The 24,863-nt window shown below is 44.7% G+C and overlaps 1 protein-coding gene across 2 annotated transcripts; it reads left to right on the forward strand.

Annotated features, from left to right (window-relative positions):
* The first annotated feature begins 54 nt into the window (after positions 1-54).
* On the forward strand, positions 55-23,693 carry LOC120034910 (aminoacyl tRNA synthase complex-interacting multifunctional protein 1-like). Of its 2 annotated transcripts, none has more exons than XM_038981580.1 (7): positions 55-182; positions 8,012-8,154; positions 8,459-8,572; positions 10,762-10,929; positions 13,278-13,477; positions 17,724-17,892; positions 23,282-23,693. In XM_038981580.1, the coding sequence occupies exons 1-7, from the start codon at positions 97-99 to the stop codon at positions 23,446-23,448; spliced, it is 1,047 nt and encodes a 348-aa protein (XP_038837508.1). In that variant the 5' UTR covers positions 55-96; the 3' UTR covers positions 23,449-23,693. The 2 variants fall into 2 exon arrangements, with proteins under 2 accessions (XP_038837508.1, XP_038837509.1); XM_038981581.1 differs by having other exon boundaries at positions 23,232-23,412.
* Positions 23,694-24,863: the final 1,170 nt, after the last annotated feature.

Consider the following 24,863-nt stretch of genomic DNA (forward strand, 5'->3'; position numbering starts at 1 on the left):
TGCAACTGCGGCGCATATATGAAATGTCTAATCATATGGATAGAGATTGCATGCCAGTAGGCCCGAGCTAGCCAGATGGTATGCTAACCAGTGACAATGCGCATGGGACTACGTGGGTCTTTTCTCGAACAGCTGTGGGTATTCGAAACGTGTCAATCACAGGCAGGCGGTCACAGTTTGATGTAAGTTGAATGCTTGTTTATTTCTGATCTTTAGTATATTTTTCAAATCAGCCAGTTATTTCTAAATTCCTGGTATTTTAGCGTTAGAACGATGCAACCCCTATTGCTAAACTGAGCTAGCTAACGTCAATACTGTTATTTCACCACAGATACAACTATATAACTAACGTTAAGCCGGCATGTACACACGTTTCCTGTAAAAAAAGAAAAGCATATGTATAATTTCTAGGAACTTTATTTACAAGACATAAAGTGAATTGTGTCCCTTGCTATGAAATACATGTCAGAATAATTTTTTGGTCAAAATCACACCAAATTCTTGTGAAGTTAGACAGCGGGCTGCCATTAGACCACGCACTTCATGCAAGACTTCTTACACAGCAGGAATATGTTGCGGTTTGGGCAAAAGTTTGACTCAAATGTACATTTTTATAGCGAGGGACACATTTCACTTTACGTCTGGTAAGTAGAGTTCCTAGAGATTATACATGTGTTTTTGTTGACAGGAAAGCCGGCTATAGTTGGATATTCGATATATATTCGATATTCGATGTAGTTTTCCTTACGTCCACCAACATCAGTTAGGGACCGTCTACATAGTGACAAATCGAATTAAAACAATTTCAATAGCTCTTTGACCATTACTCCTAAAACGTTGAAACTGGTTCTAGCTGACCCAATGGCAGAGACACATATTGGACACACTTTTTTGTCGATTACATCTCACACTATTTAAAATGTATTTATTTAAATGTTTGAAATTCAACAGCACCTTGGTCATGTGACCCACACACCTCAACAAAGTTCATAATGTACACTCAGTGGGCCTACACATTGCACACCCTTTTTGACCAAGGAGCTATTGAAATTCAAATGGGAAAAAAGTTTGTACTTTGTTGCAACTTATTCAACTAGGAATACGGAATGCTGTTTACATTTCCACATGTTTATTAGCTATGGAAAGCAAATTAATTTCCAAATTGTGGAAATATGACCAGTGCAATGTTATGCGGAATTTTTCCAACAACATGACACTTGTTTGGAGTCTGTGGCTCAAGTGGTTTTAAAGCTATTGAGGTTTGAAAGTGTGACTATCCAACCTGAAACTGTCTTTACTTCGGTGGATTATTTTCCATCGCCACCCACCAATAATAGGCAATATGCACAGCTCAGGAAGTCCAACCAAGGCTGCATTTGTAAATTCACAGAATAACTGATGAATTTACGAACACGCAACACCCATTGAATATGACCGGTGTCAGTAAACGCCTACAAAAAAAATTAATTCAATTGTTGCCGGCATCACAGTTACAGTAACCAACGCTCTAAATAACATGAAAACAAAACTCCTACTTGTACTAGGCCTATCACCCAACTGGGGAAACAGAGCTAGCGCCTACTTGTACTAGGCCTATCACCCAACGCCTGGGTTATTCCTTGAAGATGGTCCTGCGTCCGTTGTGTTGTCCATGTCCCCCTAAAATGAGGTGAAAAGAAAAACAGCCTTTAGGGATGAGTGAAACATTTCTCTGACATGTCGTCTCTTAGACCTTCCCATAGAGACCTGGAACAAGGCACAGTTTAATATCAGACTAGGCTATATTATATTGGCCACCAGCTGACCAATAGGTTATTCATCAATCTGTCTTCTGATGTTAAGTTAGTCAAGACTCCTGACCGTTGGCTATTTGACTAGTATATTGGTTGTTGTTCCTTGGCATTCAAATGCCTACATAGACTGTTCCATAGACTGTTCTCTCTGCAAACGCACAGAAAGCGGTACCGATGTACCAAGTCTGGGACCAACATGACCCAGAACAGCTTCTACCCCCAAGCCATAAAACTTCGAAATAGTTAGTCCGGGTAGCTATTGGTTAACTATTTAACTATCTGCATTGACCCTTTATGATTCATCACATATGCTGCTGTTACTGTTTATTATCTATCTTGTTGCCTAGTCACTTTATCCATACCTATATGTACATATCTACCTCAACTACCTCGTACCCCTGCACATCGTCTCGGTTACTGGTATCCCGTGTATATTACCAAGTTATCATTTCTCATTGTATATTTATTCCTTGTGTTATTATTTTTCTATTATTTCTCTTTTCATTGTTGGGAAGAGCCTGTAAGTCAGCATTTCACTGTTAGTCTACACCTGTTGTTTACAAAGCATGTGACAAATAACATTTGATTTGATATTAATAGGACCCTAGTCATATAGTAGATGCCAAAGGGAAGGGGATATGATTTGGCAGCTGCTATCTGTCTGTCACGTGAGTACCAATCTCCCCTAGTCTTCTTTGGTTTCACTCACCATCCCACTCTCCCAATACTAGAATATTACTGGTATTGATACTATTACTGGTAGTGATACAAAGATACCTGATTCTCCATGGCATCAAGTAAAACACAAAACAGACTTACTCTGTGGTCCTTTAATAAAAAAACTACTGTATGCCAAATATGGTGTGCTACAGGCTGGAAAAGAAACATGTGATTCTGGGTGACAACATCAAGCTGCTTGTTTCCAACATTAGGACTGATTTCCACAGGAAATTCAATCCGCTTCATCTTCTGTTTCTTTGCCATGATACCGCTGATTATCGCGATACTGGTGTCCTAACAACCGAAGTTAGTGGAGTGTTCAATGTTGCAGAGTAGAAGTGGTTTTGGAGCCAGGTCTAGACTTGTATAGACTTTGAGTTGGAAGTGATGATTGTTATGTTTTATCCTCTCAACCAATGTGCCTGCGCGCAGCTCACCTCAGACTGCTAAAACTGTAACTTAAAGTGGGTACCACCTCAGTGTTCACAGTAAACGCGCGCCGGAAGTTGCACAGAATTTTCGCAATGTTCAAATTTGCGCTCAGCAGGCCTGAAATTTGCTCGGTGCCGAAAAAACTATGAGATGGAACATTACTCTCAAAGCAGTTCAAGTTCCAACGGGCTACCTTGTGAATTGAATGACATCCAGAGACAGTTATGATCAACTCCTCTGTTAAGCTATCTGCTCTGCAGTGTTGTCCAATGTCCACGGTAGGGATACTGACCCCTGGGGGACTCCTTGTTTCTGCCTGGAGGCCCAGCCTGGGGTGCTGTCAGAGGTGGCTCGGCAAGGCCCCACCGCCCCAGCCCCGGGGCTCATTTTCAGGAGTTGTACAAATGAAAACAGCCCTATAGTGGCGCTCGTAAATTCTTCCACCACAGAGCCCAGTTAAATCGATTCCGAGCCTTCGAGCAAACAAACTTCTTTGATCCCCTATATTATCAACTCCAGCTCTTTTTGTGTTTCTAATTTCCTCATCCCTGACTTTAGTTTTGTTTTCATCTCGCTCCAGCTGTTGTTTTCCAGCGCCACCCTGTACTAGGCCTATGTGTTGGATGTTTTCTTCTCCTCCCTTTTCGCCTGAGCCCTTGTAAAAATCCCCCTCTCCTTTCCTTTGTCAATGGGAGAGGATTGCCAAAGCTTGTACATGTCCAAGGCACATTACACATTACAAGAAAAGCCCTAACTGTCGTCCAGCTGCATTTTGGTTGAGTGGCACAAGGCTGTCGTTTGATCCCTTTTGAACTTTAAAAGTATCCCTAAAACCAAACACACACGTCGCCGATGATGTTTATAATGTGATTTGCCCATTTGTGCCTGTAAAGGAAAAAAACTGAGCAAACAACAAAAAGAGATTTTTAAAAAAACAACAGTTTATTTCATTTATTGTCATAGGGTTTAGCTTTTTTGCTGTGTCATTGAATAATGTGGTTTGACCGAGTTGACCTGGAGCTTGTCGAGACAATGTTTTGGTTTCCAGACTCAGCACTGAGAAGAAACGGCTTCCTCCTTCCAAGTTGCCAGAGAGAGGGAATGATAGAGGGAGGGGGAAAAGAAGGGATAAGCTCATTTATTGACTTATTTTTATGACTGTCAACATTTTATCCCCTGATTATTACCTTTCAGCTTTTCACCCCCTACATACATGTACATAGTACTTCAATCAATCACCTAACCAAACCTACATGTACACATTACCTCAATAAATCACCCCAACTACCACGTACCCCAGTACACTGACTCGGTACTGGTACTCTGTGTGTGTGTGTGTGTGTGTGTGTGTGTGTGTGTGTGTGTGTGTGTGTGTGTGTGTGTGTCCTTGTTATTTAGTTTTGTGTTACTACTTTCTTTTTATCCATTTGTTAATTTTCCTACTTTGGAACTGCAGTGTTGGGAAAGGGCTCTTTAGTAAGCATTTCACAATAAAGTCTACACTTGTTGTATTCGGCGCATGTGACAAATAAAATTAGATTTGATTATCTCTTCAATGCTTGTGGAAGGAAGCCAGCCTCTTGAATAGGCCGGGCAGATGTCCCACATGCGCTATTATTATGAGCTAACATGCCTGTGTGCTGTAGCAGCAACCTGGGATTCTCTTGTGGTTGTCTTGTCTTTGGGATACTTCCAACTTCCCAGATTTCCTGATGATATAAGCCTATATATTACATCCCTCATGTTTTAAATGTCTGTGCTGTACTGTAGCACAGAAATATAATTCTTAGAACATACTTTTCCATTTAACTGAAAGGTGGATTGCCACAATTCTATTTCTCATTCTCTATTTCTCATTGTGTCTTGTTGGGGTTGCTTTCCCAAATTTCAGAATGTCTCTGTTTCAAGTGTGTCTTGTTTTTATTTTTTTCACCATTATTTAACCAGGTTGGCCATTTGAGAACATGTTCTCATTTACAACTGCGACCTGGCCAAGATAAAGCAAAGCAGTGTGACATAAACAACAACACAGAGTTACACATGGAATAAACAAGCCTACAGTCAATAACACAATAGGGAAAAAAAGAGTCTATATACAGTGTGTGCGAATGGCATGAGGAGGTAAGGCAATAAATAGGCCATAGTAGCAAAGTAATTACAATTTAGCAGATTAACACTGGATTGATAGATGAGCAGATGATGATGGTGTGTAAGTAGTGAGACTGGTGTGCAAAAGAGCAGCAAAGTAAATAAAAACAATATGGGGATGAGGTAGGTAGATTGGGTGGGCTATTTGCAGATGGACTATGTATAGCTGCAGCGATCAGGTAGCTGCTCAGATAGCTGATGTTTGTTTAAAGTTAGTGAGGGAAATGTAAGTCTCCAGCTTCAGCGATTTTTGCAATTCGTTCCAGTCACTGGCAGCAGAGAACTGAAAGGAAAGGTGGCCAATTTTGGCTTTGGGGATGACCAGTGAGATATACCTGCTGGAGGGCGTGCTACGGGTGGGTGTTGTTATCGTGACCAGTGAGCTAAGGCGGAGTTTTACCTAGCATAGACTTATAGATGACCTGGAGCCAGTGGGTCTGGCGACGAATATGTAACGAGGGCCAGCCGACTAGAGCATACAGGTCGCAGTGGTGGGTGGTATAAGGCACTTTGGTAACAAAACGGATGGCACTGTGATAGACTACATCCAATTTGCTGAGTAGAGTAGTGGAAGCTATTTTGTAGATGACATTGCCAAAGTCGAGGATCGGTAGGATAGTCAGTTTTACTAGGGTAAGTTTGGCGGCGTGAGTGAAGGAGGCTTTGTTGCGAAATAGAAAGCCAATTCTAGATTTGATTTTGGATTGGAGATGTTTGATATGAGTCTGGAAGGAGAGTTTACAGTCTAGCCAGACACCTAGGTATTTGTAGTTGTCCACGTATTCTAGGTCAGAACCGTCCAGAGTAGTGATGCTAGTCGGGCGGGCGGGTGCGGGCAGCGAACGGTTGAATAGCATGCATTTGGTTTTGCTAGCGTTTAAGAGCAGTTGGAGGCCACGGAAGGAGTGTTGTATGGCATTGAAGCTCGTTTGGAGGTTAGTTAACACAGTGTCCAAAGAAGGGCCAGATGTATACAGAATGATGTCGTCTGCGTAGAGGTGGATCAGGGAATCACCCGCAGCAAGAGTGACATCGTTGATATATACAGAGAAAACAGTCGGCCCGAGAATTGAACCCTGTGGTACCACCATAGAGACTGCCAGAGTACGGACAACAGGCCCTCCGATTTTACACACTTAACTCTATCTGCGAAGTAGTTGGTGAACCAGGCGAGGCAGTCATTTGAGAAACCAAGGCTATTGAGTCTGCCGATAAGAATACGGTGATTGACAGAGTCGAAAGCCTTGGCCAGGAAGATGAAGACGGCTGCACAGTACTGTCTTTTATCGATGGTGGTTAGGATATCGTTTAATACCTTGAGCATGGCTGAGGTGCACCTGTTACCAGCTCGGAAACCGGATTGCACAGCGGAGAAGGTACGGTGGGATTCGAAATGGTCAGTGATCTGTTTATTAACTTGGCCTTCAAAGACTTTAGAAAGGCAGGGCAGGATGGATATAGGTCTGTAACAGTTTGGGTCTAGAGTGTCACCCCCTTTGAAGAGGGGGATGACCGCAGCAGCTTTCCAATCTTTAGGGATCTCAGACGATATGAAAGAGAGGTTGAACATGCTGGTAATAGGGGTTGCAACAATGGCGGCAGATCATTTTAGAAAGAGAGGGTACAGATTGTCTAGCCCAGCTGATTTGTACGGGTCCAGGTTTTGCAGCTCTTTCAGAACATCTGCGATCTGGATTTGGGTGAAGGAGAAGCTGGAGAGGCTCGGGCAAGTAGCTGCGGGGGGTGCGGAGCTGTTGGCCGGGGTTGGGGTAGCCAGGAGGAAAGCATGGCCAGCCGTAGAGAGATGCTTATTGAAATGTTCTATTATCATGGATTTATCGGTGGTGACCGTGTCGCCTAGCCTCAGTGCAGTGGGCAGCTGGGAGGAGGTGCTCTTGTTCTCCATGGACTTTACAGTGTCCCAAATCTTTTTGGAGTTAGAGCTACAGGATGCACATTTCTGTTTGAAAAAGCTAGCCTTTGCTTTCCTGACTGACTGTGTGTATTGGTTCCTGACTTCCCTGAGAGGTGTATTTGGAGGGTATGGAAATCAGACACGGCAAGGACATCAGGGTTGGCGGAGTGTGCTAAAGCAGTGAGTAAAACAAACTTAGGGAGGAGGATTCTGATGTTAACATGCATGAAACCAAGGCTTTTTCGATTACAGAAGTCAACAAATGAAAGTGACTGGGGTCACGCAGGGCCTGGGTTAGCCTCCACATCACCCGAGGAACAGAGAAGGAGTAGGATGAGGGTACGGCTAAAGGCTAGCAAAACTGGTCGTCTAGTGCGTTGGGGACAGAGAATAAAAGGAGCAGATTTCTGGGCGTGGTAGAATAGATTAAGGGCATAATGTGCTGACAGGTATGGTGGGGTGCGGGTACAGTGGAGGTAATCCCAGGCACTGAGTGATGATAAGAGAGGTTGCATCTCTGGACATGCTGGTTATACTGTGTGAGGTCACCGCATGTGTGGGAGGTGGGACAAAGGAGGTATCAAAGGCATGTACAGTGGGACTAGGGGCTCCGCAGTAAACTAAAACAATGATAATTATCCTAAACAACAGTATACAAGGCATATTGACATTTGAAAGAGACAAAGCGAGGCATAAAGCAATCACAGGTGTTGATTGGGAGAGCTAGCTAAGACAACAACGGGTAAGACGACAACAGCTAATTAGCTAAGACAACAACAACAGGGAAAATGGCGATGAATGGGCAGAGAGGGTCGGTTAACTACACACAGGGCCTGAGTTCGGGGCTAGGGCCGACAGATAAACAAAGGTAAACAAAGTGGAGTACCGTGATAAATGAACAGTCCAGCAGGCATCAGCTATGTAGCCAAGTGATCATAGGGTCCAGTGTACAGCAAATACCTGTGGTTCTTTCTCACTGGTAGGTTTTGTTTTCTGATTCCAGGTTCCTAGTAACACGCTCCCTACCCCTGGTCAAGATGTCGGGTCACACTCCCTCCGTGATGAGGCTGGAACAGCGGGCAGCCGAGGCCGACCACATTATAGACTACCTCAAACAGCAGGTCCAGCTGCTCAAGGAGAAAGCCAGTAAGAGACACCAAAAGCGTGCACAGATACACAAGCAAACATAGAGATGCATGCGCATACTCAATCTCAAACAGAGTATGGGGTCAAATGTATTCCTCAAGTTGTTGAAATTCCTTCTAAAAAGACAATCACTTTTTGAGTTTGACCTCAACTCTACATGAGTGCACATTCTCAGGGCGAAGTAGCCTAGCTGGAGAAACGGTTTAAAGCCAATGTTGGGGAGGGAAAGAAGCTGTAGGCTAAAACGAAATGATACATGTTTGACCCTATAAAATTGTGACAGGAGCTTTCTGTCTGAACATAGAGGTGCAGGCCACCGTCAGAGAAGAGAAGAAACTGATGGTGGAGAACACCAAGCTGAAGAGGGACATCGAGCAACTGAAGCAAACACTGCTGGAGAAGGAGAAGAGCAGAGGAGGTACGTAGTTTGTTGGTGACAGTTTTCCATCCTCTGTCACATCCTGTTTAACTTCTGCTATGACCTCCTCTGAGATTAAATACTGATGCTGTTCAGACTGCGATTGAGCAGAACTTAATTTTTCCTGAGGGGAACCTCATTCTTCAAAGAACAGACGCCATTCCTTTGGTACGGCCTTGATGTTATCAACCACATAGCTATAGCTAGCTGTAGGGTAAAGTTCTCACACTTGAGTGGTTGACGGTGTCTGAGGCAACTCATTAGCGACACATTGTTTGTTTAGCTGTATTAGTAACAGTCCTAGATCTTAATAAAATGCCTTCTCGTCTCATTCTAATATTACAACCAGACCTTTTTTTTTTTTACTATCAAAGTTCAAACAAATAATTGAACTCAAGGGCCCAAGTATGTCCATCATTAGAGCCATGATGGGGGGTACTAGGCAACCCCCCAACTGCCAAAATCAAACGGCATGTCGTCTGCGTGACTGGCGGCGTACTACAACCCTGTTGTGATATCGCGCCTCTGTCATGCATTAACATACAAGGGCAAACAGTCTCTGTGATCATTAACACGTCAGTAATGGCTTCCAGAGAGGAGAACTAGGTGGTAAGAAACCAGAGGAGTCGTACAAATAGGCAGTGTAGCCCTCATCAAAAGGCTATCTCTACATGTTGTTTTTGGAGCGCTCAGGAATGTGTGCGAAAAGGACTGCAGGATTATGTTTTACGTTTTTCCACGTATCCAATTCCGCTGTTTATTTTTGGTATTTGTTTCAATGGGGCTCTGTGATGCTGAAAATAAGCTAAATCACAGTTTTGTTATGGAGATGACTGACTGACGTAAAGTAAAGACCTTCATGGGTACTGTCTGGGCATTTTGAGCAACAGAGAACGACATGGCAAGAGCAGGAGGAACGACAGCATTTTTAAAAGGTTAATTGCCATGTTGTTTTAAAGGTAATCTTTTAAGTTCCGAACCTCAGCTCTCAACATTAGATTTAAAACGTGGATAAAGTATGACTTTACGTCCAAATTTCAACCTGAAATGATGGGTTCCCCACCCAAAAACAATCCGGAGATTGATTGAGGAGATTTAAAACTATATTTCCTTGTTTTCCGAGTTGCCATGGACACTGTCATTTTCCAATCAAAACAAGCTTTAGGAGGCTGGTCTTTCCTCCCATTGGGTCTATGAATAAGGTTTTCTCTATCATTAAGTAAAATGATGTTGCTGAAACTAATTAGGCAAAGTACAGCTCCATGAAGAGCCTTCATATCCAACGATCCCTCGCCGTCATTCTCAATTCAAAGTACCATCTGTCAGGGTCGATGGCTTCGTTATACCCCTTTCATACTATCGTACTCACCCAAACCATACTGCCCGGGTTCGGATATTTTATTTTCACATTGTTCTTTCTTGAACGATTCCAGCAACTATGGTGGATGCATAGCCAGTCCAGCTCAGTATGGCTTGGCTCAGTAGTGTGAAAAAGGATATTAATGCCTCTGGGTTCAAAAGCAAAATATCCAACCTGAAGATATATTGTGTATTGGAACTTGCTACAGTATCAAACAGCCTATCTGAACGGTAATGCAGAGGAGCGTTCAACTCCAGTTCTGCTGGTTTTTATCCATCCCCTATAATCAGCCTCTGATCTCCACGTTACAAACCAGTTCCCTGGATTCTAACCAGTAGCCTCAAAATAAAACCAGCAGTACTGCTGTAACTGGAGGTGAATATCCTCACTCATGGCTCAGTGGGTTAGTTACAGCATAGTGCCGGCAACACCAGGGTTCTGGGTTCAATTCCCGCATGGGCCAGATGTACTTAATTCATCTATCACTGTCAACTGTAAGGCAACATTCCAATATCCATACTAGCATACCACTTAGCATGTGTCCAATATTGTATGCTAGTGTGACTATTAGAATAGAATTTAAGGGCTCTATTCAATTTGCATCGTGGAAATTCAGCTTTACAGCGGGATTGAAATTTAAAGGCAATGTTCCTATTTTAGCGGAGACTGCATTCATGGTAAACGCTGCTTATGTCGGCTCAATCGGAAATTATCTTTTAAGTTTGTTGCGAAATCTGTAATGCTTCAGCTTTACAGACTGAATATTGCCCTAAGTCTCTTTTGGATAAAAGTGTTAAATGAATCTTCTCTCTGTTTTTTCCTTCTGCAGTGAGGGAGGTGGCCATGCCAACAGCAGGAGACTCGAGTGTCCAGTGTGCCTCCAAGTCCACACCTCCTCAGCCCTCATCCCCAGCAAGGTCCTCCACCTCTGCTGTTGCCACTGCCAGCCCCCCTCCCAAAAACAGCGAGGGCAAGAAGAATAGACCAGAGAAAAATGGTAAAGCAAAGCAAGAAGTGACTTGTTGTTGAAATTGCAGGGCCCTTCCACATCTGTGATTTCACACACTCATAATTGTCAAACCCCTCAACGTTCCACCACACTAAAGTGAAATATGTCATATTTGTTTTTTCGATTTGTCAGCAAAAATTGAAGTAGGCCTAAGCGCCTCTTCAATGACAATTTGAGTTGAAGTGCTCCATGATTTAGCTTTGGGATGGGTTTTTTTGTCTGCACTTCTCTGACATTTCTTTCCATTTGGAACACAAGCCCTTGTCTTAGATCCAGCGTTTCCATCAATGCCTGTCTGGATGCAGCGATCTGTCTGTACTTTAATGGCCATTTGTGATTTCCCAGGCAGGTGTTCTCCATCTGAATTTGTAATATCTGGCGATAATGGACGAAAGGCGCAAGGGGAAACTGCAAATAGAGGGGATCCGTTTCAAACTTTGGCCTAACGTTTCAATTTCCAACATTACAGACGGGCCTTTTCCCAAAACAAATTATCTTTCTCCGAAATCTTTCTGTGATTTATCCTGAAGTAGATTTTTAACCTTGATGATTTTAATAAAATATAAAAATGTAGTAACTTGTTTCGGTGATGAGAGAATAGTCTTAGCAGAAGTGTCAATGCTGTAATGGGAGACAGGCAGAATTCCAGTTTGGATGTTTATATTGTGTCGACGTCATTCATCTTGAGGCTTTGCACAACCTCTCCAGGGCTAAACCAGAGATGCTCTAATGCAGTATAATATAACATGCTGTTCATTTCCTCTGTCAAATTAGATCTAAAAACGTGTTTCCAGCTAAATGATTGAAATGCAGCGGTGTTGGGTTTTATTCTTTTGAACTTTTTTTGGTTTATTGTTAAAATTATATTCTATTTACAATAAATCAGTCGAAGCCTCGTTCCACTCAGACGTCAAACCCAGCTGGACTAATTAACTGTCGCGGCAACAAATTGGGAATGATCTTCCCCAGATTATTTACAAGGTTATAATTCAGAGAAGAAGAGAATGCTTTGCGATGTAGACTGAACCGGTTTGTATCTGGCTTTTCTGACTGCCAGATGTCAATGGAAAACAGAGCAGTAAATATCTGATAGTGTTTGGTTTTTATGTCCACTGTTGCGGATTGCTTTGTTTTAGTACGTGTGGATATCCTCGTTTCCACACAAAGGCTTTGATGTGACTGTGTTCGCACCTCATCTAAACAATCATCGCCTGGCAATCAAATCGATCAGCCGGCCCGTGGTGTGGTGCACTGCTGCTCAGGGGCCAGGCGGATGACGTCACACATCAATACGCTGTTTTCCTAACAGTGCAGAAGTTTTTAAGTAGGTAGCCCAGAGGTTAGAGAAGCGGACCAGTAGGTTGCTGGTTCGAGCAATCGGGTAGTTGAGCTCCCAACTGGAAGGTTCCCACCATCTAGGAAAGAAATGAAGGAGACGAGACTAGGAGACGAGACCACTTCATACTATCCACCCCATATCATTGGAAGCGTCTGGCACGCAACAACACCCTAGTGTCCGTGAAAAGCGTGTCGGAGCCTATGTTTTAACAGTGGGTATTGATATTGATATTTGCTTTAAGTCTCCTCAGAATTCTGGTGAGTTGTGGAAAAGTAAATGTACTATTATTTAACGCCTGCGGTGATCACAGTCAAAAATGCCACGCTGGGGCTTCAGAGTCGCCGCGCAGATTTGTTTTCACTTTGGGGTAAATTGGATCAGAACAGTCAAGATGGCTGAACCACTCAGCATAGTTTCCACACAGACTAGGTTCAAATGGATCCTAATGAGTCCCCAGGGAACACTACCATAGCAGTGGGCTGAACATAATCTCAAAGAAGTCTTGCATTAGATACCTGGAAAAAATATATTATCTGCTGGACCTTTTAATGTAATAAAGGCAGGGAGTCAGTATGCCATCCCTGAACCCAGTCTAGAATACTATACCTTCTGTGGCAGAGCCTGTATTGTAGCTTATATAAATAATATATACCATTTGAACAGACGCCTTTATCCAAAGCGACTTAGTCATTCTTGCATAATATTTTCGTATGGTTGGTCCCGGGAATCAGACCCACTATCCTGGCGTTGCAAGCACTATGCTCTACCAACTGAGCTACAGAGGACCACAGTCACACAGCTACAGAGGACCACAGTCACACAGCTACAGAGGACCACAGCTTTGTCAAGAACTACTTTACATGCCAGTCAGACAAACTCACTCTTATCCAAAAGTGACTTAACTACAAGTTCATATTGGGTGTCTCTGTCTGTGTGTCTGTCTGTCTGTGTCTCTGTCTGTGGTTTAACCCTTTCCTCTCTGTGTGTCCTATCACAGAGAAGGGAGAGAAGAAGCCTGTGGCCACTCAGGAGGAGGCTAAGGTGGACGTGTCACGTCTGGACATGAGGGTGGGACGCATCGTCACGGCCGAGAAGCACCCGGACGCCGACTCACTCTATGTGGAGCAGGTGGATGTGGGAGAGGCAGCCCCCAGGACGGTGGTCAGCGGGCTGGTCAAGCACATACCCATAGATCAGGTACTGGAATGCACAGCCTAGTACCAACACAGCCTAGTACCAACACAGTCTAACACCGGCTACTGCCCAACCAAATGTCAGATCCGCTCTGAAAAATCAGATCAGCTCTGAATAAGATCCGATGTGAAAAGATCTGATGTGATTGGTCAAAGAACAAATTTGTGGGGGAAAAGTTCAGAATTGGGTTACCTGTCTAAATGCAGCCAAAGAGCCTCATAATGTCAAGTATTCACGCAAGGCCTGTGTCAGTCAGACAACTCATCGGGTTGTTACCAGACCAACTCATCGGGCTGTTACCAGACCAACTCATCGGGCTGTTACCAGACCAACTCATCGGGCTGTTACCAGACCAACTCATCGGGTTGTTACCAGACCAACTCATCGGGCTGTTACCAGACCAACTCATCGGGCTGTTACCAGACCAACTCATCGGGCTGTTACCAGACCAACTCATCGGGCTGTTACCAGACCAACTCATCGGGCTGTTACCAGACCAACTCATCGGGCTGTTACCAGACCAACTCATCGGGCTGTTACCAGACCAACTCATCGGGCTGTTACCAGACCAACTCATCGGGCTGTTACCAGACCAACTCATCGGGCTGTTACCAGACCAACTCATCGGGCTGTTACCAGACCAACTCATCGGGCTGTTACCAGACCAACTCATCGGGCTGTTACCAGACCAACTCATCGGGCTGTTACCAGACCAACTCATCGGGCTGTTACCAGACCAACTCATCGGGCTGTTACCAGACCAACTCATCGGGCTGTTACCAGACCAACTCATCGGGCTGTTACCAGACCAACTCATCGGGCTGTTACCAGACCAACTCATCGGGCTGTTACCAGACCAACTCATCGGGCTGTTACCAGACCAACTCATCGGGCTGTTACCAGACCAACTCATCGGGCTGTTACCAGACCAACTCATCGGGCTGTTACCAGACCAACTCATCGGGCTGTTACCAGACCAACTCATCGGGCTGTTACCAGACCAACTCATCGGGCTGTTACCAGACCAACTCATCGGGCTGTTACCAGACCAACTCATCGGGCTGTTACCAGACCAACTCATCGGGCTGTTACCAGACCAACTCATCGGGCTGTTACCAGACCAACTCATCGGGCTGTTACCAGACCAACTCATCGGGCTGTTACCAGACCAACTGTTACCAGCCCCTTTGGAATGTTTTGTGTGTCTGGAACCCAGTCTGCCCACAGACAATACAGAGTAAGACTGTTACTGTACTTAACTGGGAGGTACTGGGAGCTTAACGGTCATTCAGGAAGACTTGGGAGGCTGACCTAGTAGACTACAAAGCTCTCTACATGCTTTTGGTAGTCAAATAACATTGGTTTTAAAGATTGCTGTTTTAACACTACTGTGTCGTTGTTTTTTTTGCCTTATTTTCACTACAATAAATTCAGCTGTTTTTATTGGACACACGGGTGCTATAACTCTGGCTAGCCAGGGTCATGTTCTGGGTTTAATAACCCATGTAAAGTGACTACTCCAATGTAGTCTGTCAGGGTTCACGTGACGCTTTTTAATGTCTACGACGTAGGTTTCTGCACACACAGACTTGGTTTTCAGTTAGTTATTGCCCCGGAATTTACGATTTGTCTCAGACGCAAAAGTCATTTGTTTGCGGTCTTATTCAGCGAGCAGAAGTCCCCGGTTTCTCTTTACAATCAAACCTCTTTTCTCGGTTTGCCTCTTTTGATTCATCTCCAAAACATAGTGAGTCTTTGTACATCCTGCTTTATATAGACAATGTATGATCCCTATAAATGAAAGCACATGCACGTTGGACTCTTTGTACACAAACACTGTCAGAGTCATATATCTATGGTTCTATGAGAAGAGTAATTGGGAATGACATTTTTTATTACATTTTTATATACATTTATTGAAAGACTTGTAGTTCTGTAGCTATCTGCTACATTACTAAGCTAGGGCCTACATTTGTTTGACAATCATTTTTATTGCATTTTAATGTACGTTCTGTAGTTGAAGTGTGTTGAATTGTGAAGTGTTTCTTCACCACTGAAATAACCTTTTTCACTGAGACATTTGTCATAAGCCGTAGTCAATTACACAGAGACTCCAAGACAGTCCAAGCACATGTCCCTGTAATGACTAGATTTCATTTTGGTCATTTAAAGAGAGAATGCCTTCTTCCTTCCACACCGGGGCTTGACGAGCAGCCTTCTTCCTTCCACACCGGGGCTTGACGAGCAGCCTTCTTCCTTCCACACCGGGGCTTGACGAGCAGCCTTCTTCCTTCCACACCGGGGCTTGACGAGCAGCCTTCTTCCTTCCACACCGGGGCTTGACGAGCAGCCTTCTTCCTTCCACACCGGGGCTTGACGAGCAGCCTTCTTCCTTCCACACCGGGGCTTGACGAGCAGCCTTCTTCCTTCCACACCGGGGCTTGACGAGCAGCCTTCTTCCTTCCACACCGGGGCTTGACGAGCAGCCTTCTTCCTTCCACACCGGGGCTTGACGAGCAGCCTTCTTCCTTCCACACCGGGGCTTGACGAGCAGCCTTCTTCCTCCCACACCGGGGCTTGACGAGCAGCCTTCTTCCTTCCACACCGGGGCTTGACGAGCAGCCTTCTTCCTTCCACACCGGGGCTTGACGAGCAGCCTTCTTCCTTCCACACAGGGGCTTGACGAGCAGCCTTCTTCCTTCCACACCGGGGCTTGACGAGCAGCCTTCTTCCTTCCACACCGGGGCTTGACGAGCAGCCTTCTTCCTTCCACACCGGGGCTTGACGAGCAGCCTTCTTCCTTCCACACCGGGGCTTGACGAGCAGCCTTCTTCCTTCCACACCGGGGCTTGACGAGCAGCCTTCTTCCTTCCACACCGGGGCTTGACGAGCAGCCTTCTTTCTTCCACACTGGGGCTAGACGAGCAGCATTTGGACAAGTAGAACCCACAGTTAACAGAATCCTTACTTTTCCTTTCTCGTCAAGTCATTCATTGTGTGAGAGTCAACGTGACGACAGACCATGCATACAAGACATTGAGCCTTCCCTGTTTCAAGGAACATATTGGAGTTTGAAGAACGACATGAGGAGTAAAGCTAAACACTTTCACTGGCAGCAATGTAGAGGGCCCTCTACATTGCTGCCAGTATGCATGTATGCATGTAGAGGGCCCACTGGCAGCAATGTAGAGGGCCCACTGGCAGCAATGTAGAGGGCCCACTGGCAGCAATGTAGAGGGCCCACTGGCAGCAATGTTGATTTGAGTGCCCTGGCATGTTTGTCCCTTGTACGTTGGCCGGAATAAGGAAACTTTGGAAACCCAAATTCTAGCGTGTTTGGATTGTGTTCAGTTTTAACCTTTGTCAAGTGATTTCAGGCCTCATTGCCATTACATGAAATTGAATGTCAACCCCTCAATTGAGGAAATTACATAATCACAGGGTGAGAGTAGAGCTGTGACATAGACGCACAAAACTTGACTTCTGTAGTCCGCACATCCGACTGATTACAAAACTGACGTCACACACACTCTTTCCCCGCTAAGCAAATGGCGCTTGAGGAAGAAAAGCTGCCGCAAGAAGGCTGTCAAAACAATGTGTCACACTGAGGGGAATGTATGCAGATTTATGTCAACATTTACTTTTTAAAAGGATGTTTCCAAAATGAAGACATCATTATTTTCCTAGCTGTGACACGCACCATGACTTTGTACACTGTATTCTCTCCATCCTCTTCTCTTTTGATGGAAATGGCTTCTGGCCTTCTCAGAGTTTGGGTAACCTCCGAGGTCACTCCACAGACATGAAAGAATAATGTTGTTTTCTCTCGCTCTTCTTGGTTTCTGAAATAAGGCACACCATACACACACACCATATGCCGCCGGAGGCAGTCATTTTACATGACAAGATTGGACATGGGGGAATTGTGTGAATAGGATTCTGAAAACCACAGTACTGCAAAGAGATCGAGAGTGGAGACCACACCAATTGGTGTTTTCTCTTCTCAACCAATCAAGTCATAAAGTAGGCCATTCATTCTGAAGACAGCACTGTAAGATGCCCTGTGTGGTTTGTACAGAGTCAAAGCAGTGCTCCCTAATCTCTCTCTACTAGTAAAACATGTATTCTTTATTTCAATACTTTTTCCTCTTGTCCGTCAGAAGAATGTTAAATATATGTATTTAATATCTCTGTATCTCAGTATAGTTGTAAACCTTTTCCCTTTCTCTTATTACCCCCACCCCCCCAGATGCAGAATCGCATGGCGGTGCTGCTGTGCAACCTGAAGCCAGCTAAGATGAGAGGCGTGGTGTCCCAGGCCATGGTGATGTGTGCCAGCTCCCCAGACAAGGTGGAGATTCTAGACCCTCCCAGCGGTGCCGTGCCCGGGGACAGAGTCATCTTCCAGGGCTTCCCAGGTACTGTAACACCCCTGACCATCTTGGCCCGTATCCACAAAGAGTCTCAGAGTAGGAGTGCTGATCTAGGATCAGTTTGCCTTGTAGATCATAATGAAGAAGATTGTATGGACAGGTCCTAGATCAGCACTCCTTTTCTGAGAGGCTTTGTGAATATGGGCCCTGACCTCTAGGGTCTACTTCATCAGCCTGGTTAAACTAGACTGAATGCTGCACTCAATGGGGAGCACAGTGTTCAGTCTCGTTTAGCCAGGCTACTTTATCATACCCTCTACAGCTCAACCTGCTTTTGACTCTAGACCTGCTTTTAAGCTAATAAGCTAATAAGCTGTAACCAGGAAGTGACTGCCCCCACAGCCTTGTAGTTTTTCAACTTTTGGAGTTTTCTTTTATGATCTTCAATGTGCAAAAACATAACGTGATGGTCTTCAAGCACAAAAACTTCCTAAAGGGCATCTGGTAGAAGTACATTCATCCTCAAAACCATATTTGATATCTATCTTAAATGACTGCGTTTTCATGAATTTGATGATAGAATCGCAACGGCCATTTAAAAAAGCATGGGAAACGGAAGTAAAGCGGAAGTAGCCGTCACTTTCACAGGGTATCCTAACCTCGATAACACTTCACATATATCTTTATAAAGGGGGGTTGTCAAAGGTTTATAAACTGAACAAAAATATAAACGCAACATGTAAAGTGATGGTTTCATGAGCTGAAATAAAAGATCCCAGAATGTTCCATATGTACCAAAAGCTTATTTCTCTCCAATTTTGTGCTCAAATTTGTTTACATTAGTGAGCAGTTCTCCTTTGCCAAGATAATCCATCCACCTGACAGGTGTGGCATATCAAGAAGCTGATTAAACAGCATGATCATTACACAGGTGTGCACCTTAGGCTAGGGATGATAAAAGGCAGCTCTAAATGTCAGTTTTGGCACACAACAGAATGCCACAGATGTCTCAAGTTTTGAGGGAGCGAGCAATTGGCATTCTGAGTGCATGAATGTCCACCAGAGCTGTTGCCAGAGCGTTTAATGTTAATTTCTCTACCATAAGCCGCCTCCAACGTTATTTTTGAGAATTTGGCAGTATGTCCAACCAGTCTCACAACCGCAGACCACGTGTAACCACGCCAGCCCAGGACCTCAAAATCTGGCTTCTTCACCTGCAGGATCGTCTGAGGCCAGCCACCCTGACCGCTGATGAACTGAGGGGTTTTTCTGTCTGTAATAAAGCCGTTTTTATGGGGAAAATTCATTCTGATTGGCTGGGTCTGGGCATGGCTGTGAAATCCATAAATTAGGGCCTAATTAATTAATTTTATTTGATTGATGTCCTTATATTAACTCTAACTCAGTAAAATAGTTGAAATTGTTGCATGGTGAGTTTTTATATTTTTGTTCGGTATAAGTAGTTTGTCGACCAATTATTGGTTAGTTCATCTAGTTGGTTCAAATCCAGACCATGTCACTTGGGTAACTGAATTAAATGTGGTAAAGTAGTTGAAGGCTTGATGTTTGCCATTCCACTGGTTAAAATGAAAGTAGCATACAATGAGTGTGGTATGATGGTGGAACACCACGTTAGCTTCAGCTGCATCTGGTGGAATGGGACACAGCCAGTGTGCTCGAGTCATGAATTATTTATTACCAACAAGCCACTTCAGATGACCCAACACCAAAGAACATCAATAGATTCCAACCAAGAGGAAAATGACTGAATGCATTGCTCTGAGCAAAATAACGTGGTTGGCCTTATTGCCTTTACATTTGTACATGAAATGACATGTGAAGAACCAACTGTCCTCTTGCCATCTTTCCACGGGTAACAAAGGCTTTATCTTTGAAGAGAGGAATCACAAAGCCTTCTCAAGACCCCACAGAGTTTTCCTATTGCAGCGTTTACTCCTCTGTTCTCTTTAGTGGTTGGAGCTAAATGGACTGTGACTGTTAACGGAATAGACACGCAAATCAACTCCCTCTGACTAAAGTGTAAGTCAGGTCCTCTTTTCCCACAATCTCACAATTAAATGTAAAGTATATAGTCTTTTTCGTTATGTCGGACCACAGTAAGACTAGCTGCCGCCATTGATGTCGGCTAATGGGGATCCTAATACATCTGAATCCACAACCAAGAGAAGGGAGTTTAGGAGGTGGGAGAGTATTTGAAAGACCCTAAATGCCTTTTTCAAGGACCTAGGACTGGTTTGATTCAGATGTAGAGAATTAAAGAGCTCTTTATACCAAATCACCCAACAAAACACAGCTTATGGAACTCATCATCTTTAACAGAGTGACTATACACTATCCCAGTGCCTTTTTAACCATACTCCATGTTCAATGTCATGCCTGGGAAATGAACAGAAACCCGAACTAGAGGAAAGCCTGCCTGAACGTCATAAAATGTCCAACCTCATGGCTCGCCGGATGTTGAAGGGGAAAACCCACCATCATCAATGTGACTGTGATTTTAGATTTGTTCTTGTCAGGAGCTAATAAGAAAATATGGTTGTGGGGCTGGCAAAACAAAACGATTTGGGGGAGGGGGAGAGTGGTTGTGCGGTTGTTGGTAGGGAAAAATAACTGAACTGGGAGTTTCCCTGAGATAGAGAGGCTGTGGCGATAGAAAGGGAGAATAGGGACGAGGGAGTGTCCATCACACAGACACCCTTTCATCTTCTCTCTCCTCCTCTCTTCTCCTTCCCTCTCCCGTCCCCTTTCTATTCTCCTCTCCCCTCTCCTTTCTATTCTGCTCCTTCCTCTTCTCCTTCCCTCTCCTCTCTATTCTCCTCTCCCCTCTCCTTTCTATTCTGCTCCTTCCTCTTCTCCTTCCCTCTCCTCTCTATTCTCCTCTCCCCTCTCCTTTCTATTCTGCTCCTTCCTCTTCTCCTTCCCTCTCCTCTATTCTCCTCTCCCCTCTCCTTTCTATTCTGCTCCTTCCTCTTCTCCTTCCCTCTCCTCTCTATTCTCCTCTCCCCTCCTTTCTATTCTGCTCCTTCCTCTTCTCCTTCCCTCTCCTCTCTCTTCTCCTTCCATCTCCTCTCCTTTCTATTCTGCTCCTTTTTCTTCTCCTTCCCTCTCCCCTCTCCTTTCTATTCTGCTCCTTTTTCTTCTCCTTCCCTCTCCCCTCTCCTTTCTATTCTGCTCCTTTTTCTTCTCCTTCCCTCTCCTCTCTCTTCTCCTTCCATCTCCCCTCTCCTTTCTATTCTGCTCCTTCCTCTTCTCCTTCCCTCTCCTCTCTATTCTCCTCTCCCCTCTCCTTTCTATTCTGCTCCTTCCTCTTCTCCTTCCCTCTCCTCTCTATTCTCCTCTACCCTCTCCTTTCTATTCTGCTCCTTTTTCTTCTCCTTCCCTCTCCCCTCTCCTATCTATTCTGCTCCTTTTTCTTCTCCTTTCTTCTCCTCTCTCCTTCCCTCTCCTCTCTCCTTCCTCTTCTCCTCTCATAGCGGCCCTTCCTCAAGCTGTTTGTTTAACGAGGGATCCCCCTCGGCCAAAAATACTTGTTTTACGACTACGCACGTCAATTAGAGCCACATTCAGGTTGGTCGCACAGAGAAGGACCACAGGATGGCAGAGAGGAGAGGGCGATGGAGGGAGGAGGAGGAGATGGGCAGGGGTGCTAAGGCGGTCTCATCGGTTTCTAGCTGTTCTGTACACATGTCTGGGTTGTTTAAAAAACGTAGCCGCGGCGGTGATGGCAAACGCTTTTCCAAACCGGATGTTGTTTACAGTGAGGGTTAAAGGATGATGGACTTGGTTTTAGGTTCATTCCCTCTCTCTTATTTTGATGTCAGCTTTGGTCCCCCAGAATAAGCCTTCCACGTCATAGAATATCCAGCCTCATGTCTCACCTGACGTTGAAGGTGGAAACCCACCACCATCAATGTGACTGATTTTTAGATGTGTTTTTGTCCTGGAGCTAATACAAAAATATGGTTGTGGGGCTGGCAAAACAAAATGTTTTGGGGGGGGGTTGAGTTGTGCAGTTGTTGGTAGGGGAACAGTACCTGAACTGGGAGTTGGGGAGTGAGTTGTGGGGAGAGAGAGAGGTGGAACATGACGAGAGATTTTCCATCACAGACGCCCCGTCAGGACTGGAGCCCGCTGACATCAGCCTGGGTTCTCCTTTCATCTCCTCTCACCGGCCCCTCCTCAAGCTGTTTGTTTAACGAGCGATCCCACTAGGGCGGTCATTCAATTCCCAGCGGCCAAAAAAACGTGTTTTTTACGACTCTACGCACACAGAGAACGACCACGGAATGGAAGAGAGGAGAGAAGGAAGGAGGAGGCGGGGGTGCTAAGGCGGTCTCGTCGGTTTCTAGCTGTTCTGTACACACCTCTGGGTCGTTAAAAAACATAGCCGGGGCGGTGGTGGCCAACACTTTTCCGACAAGATGTTGTTGACATTGAGGGATGATGGCCTATTATTCTCTCTTTTTGACATTCCTTCTCTCTTATTTTGATGTCAGCTTTGGTCCCCCAGGATTCCAGATTTTAGGGAGTTGTACTGTTAGCAAAATTTGAGATTCTCCTATGAACTTTCCAGAATTGTGCACTCCTATTTTATAGTGACATTTCTGTGCTAGCTAGTAGCACCAAGTCAGTAAGTCAGTCCAGCATTGGTCTTGGTGTGGATAGATAACAGTAATTGCTCACACATTCACCAGCCCTAATGAGCATCCGGGTTCCTGTTCAAACTAGAGTGTGTCAAAGCTGGGAAAATTCGACAAAAGAATTCCTTCACACGTCTTCCAGGATGTTTGTGATGAGGAGTAGGAAAAGATCACACCCCAACAGAAGCACGTTATGAATCCAATGTGGAGTGCCAGTTATGAATCCATACAGATGCCAAGTTATATCCAAACACTGCCAATAACACAATGCTGAGGTAATGAAGAACTCCCTAACTCCATTAGTTGCCGACAAACATGGATGTTGTATACGTTTTGAATTAGCGCTAAAAGAGTAAAAGCTTCTGTAAAACTTCTGGTTCAGCTTTTTTTACGTTTCAAAATCGACACTACGCCAAGGAAGTACTCCAGCAGCACAAACCAATGGTCTAGCACAAGGCTACAGAAAAGCTAGCAAGGCAGATAAAGTGTTGCCACCATCATCTACTGTGGTTGCCCCTAGAGGCATCATGTCATCGAAATGAAGGAGGCATGTTCCCCCTCAAATTTTATTCATACAAAGATACAAGCGATGCACAATGAGATATTCAATATGGCCCCCTCAAATGATCTAGTGCAAAACACCACTGCATTGCTCCATACAAGGTACGTGGGTCATCATAACTGTCGGAGCTGTCATCTAGTTTCTCTTTCCTATGTTTCCAGGTGAGCCAGACAAGGAGCTGTCATCTAGTTTCTCTCTCCTATGTTTCCAGGTGAGCCAGACAAGGAGCTGAACCCCAAGAAGAAGGTGTGGGAGGCGGTGCAGCCGGACCTGAAGACAGACGGCCAGTGTGTGGCCAACTACAAGGGAGCCCCCTTCGAGATCGCCGGCAAGGGAGTATGCAAAGCTCAGACCATGAGCAACAGCGGCATCAAATAAAGGAAGACGAATGCAGAGGACGGAGCCGTAGAACTAGAATGGTGGGAAATAGTGGGATTGGGAAACGTGTGAATGACCGCTCCAGTCATTTTATTTCTATAGGTGGAACTAGCGAAGGTCCTTGTTCAGCCTGTGGAACTGCTACTCATCCATGGTGCTGAGGGTGATGGTGATGATGTCGACGGAGCAAAATGAAGTGTTTTGAAGATGTTCAATAAAAAGGTTATCAGTTGGTCTTAAACTCATTGCAGTTGATCTCTTGTTTGGTTCTTCTTTATAAAGCCTGACGTCTGTCGTACAAGACTATACACGTGTGTTTGCATCCTAGAAATCCTTGATAATGCTCTCTAGCATTCTTAACTCATCCTGCAAGTCACTTTTGTGATTTATTAGTTTGGTTAGTGCTTTGATTTCTCTGGTTCGTTATGAGCCGAAGGAAAGAAATGGGGATGTCATTCTGCAAAGCCAACAAAGACGGATCAATTTCACAGATGCTACGCAGCAGGGCTTTTGGATAGTGGGCAATTCCATGGTAACAGAATGATGCTGAGATGCTAAGTTTGGTAACAGAATGACTGTTTGTGCCGTCACAAAGTGGAATTGCCCCAGTACTCAGTCCTTCTACCACCATTCCTGTTCTCACAGTCATTAGCCTGCTCTTCAAGGTTCAGTCATTGGCCTGCTCTTTAAGGTTCAGTCATTAGCCTGCTCTTCAAGGTTCAGTCATTGGCCTGCTCTTCAAGGTTCAGTCATTGGCCTGCTCTTTAAGGTTCAGTCATTAGCCTGCTCTTCAAGGTTCAGTCATTAGCCTGCTCTTTAAGGTTCATTCATTAGCCTGCTCTTTAAGGTGCAGTCATTAGCCCGCTCTTTAAGGTGCAGTCATTAGCCCGCTCTTTAAGGTGCAGTCATTAGCCCGCTCTTTAAGGTGCAGTCATTAGCCCGCTCTTTAAGGTGCAGTCATTAGCCCGCTCTTTAAGGTTCAGTCATTAGCCCGCTCTTTAAGGTTCAGTCATTAGCCCGCTCTTTAAGGTTCAGTCATTAGCCCGCTCTTTAAGGTTCAGTCATTAGCCCGCTCTTTAAGGTTCAGTCATTAGCCCGCTCTTTAAGGTTCAGTCATTAGCCCGCTCTTTAAGGTTCAGTCATTAGCCCGCTCTTTAAGGTTCCGTCATTAGCCCGCTCTTTAAGGTTCAGTCATTGGCCTGCTCTTTAAGGTTCAGTCATTAGCCTGCTCTTCAAGGCTGTTGCTCAGCCCAGTTTTTCAGGATCAAAGTATCCTGTGTTGTTTAATTCTGTTCCTCCCGTTAGATTTGTTCCTTCTGGGCTTTTGGATCAAACCAATCTGAACACATCTCTTTCAGTGGTACCCCTTCATATGCTACAGCTAAGGTCATGTCCCATGATATGACTTGCACTTG

Source organism: Salvelinus namaycush, chromosome 42 (genome assembly GCF_016432855.1).
Source record: "Salvelinus namaycush isolate Seneca chromosome 42, SaNama_1.0, whole genome shotgun sequence".
Classification (NCBI taxonomy): domain Eukaryota; kingdom Metazoa; phylum Chordata; class Actinopteri; order Salmoniformes; family Salmonidae; genus Salvelinus; species Salvelinus namaycush.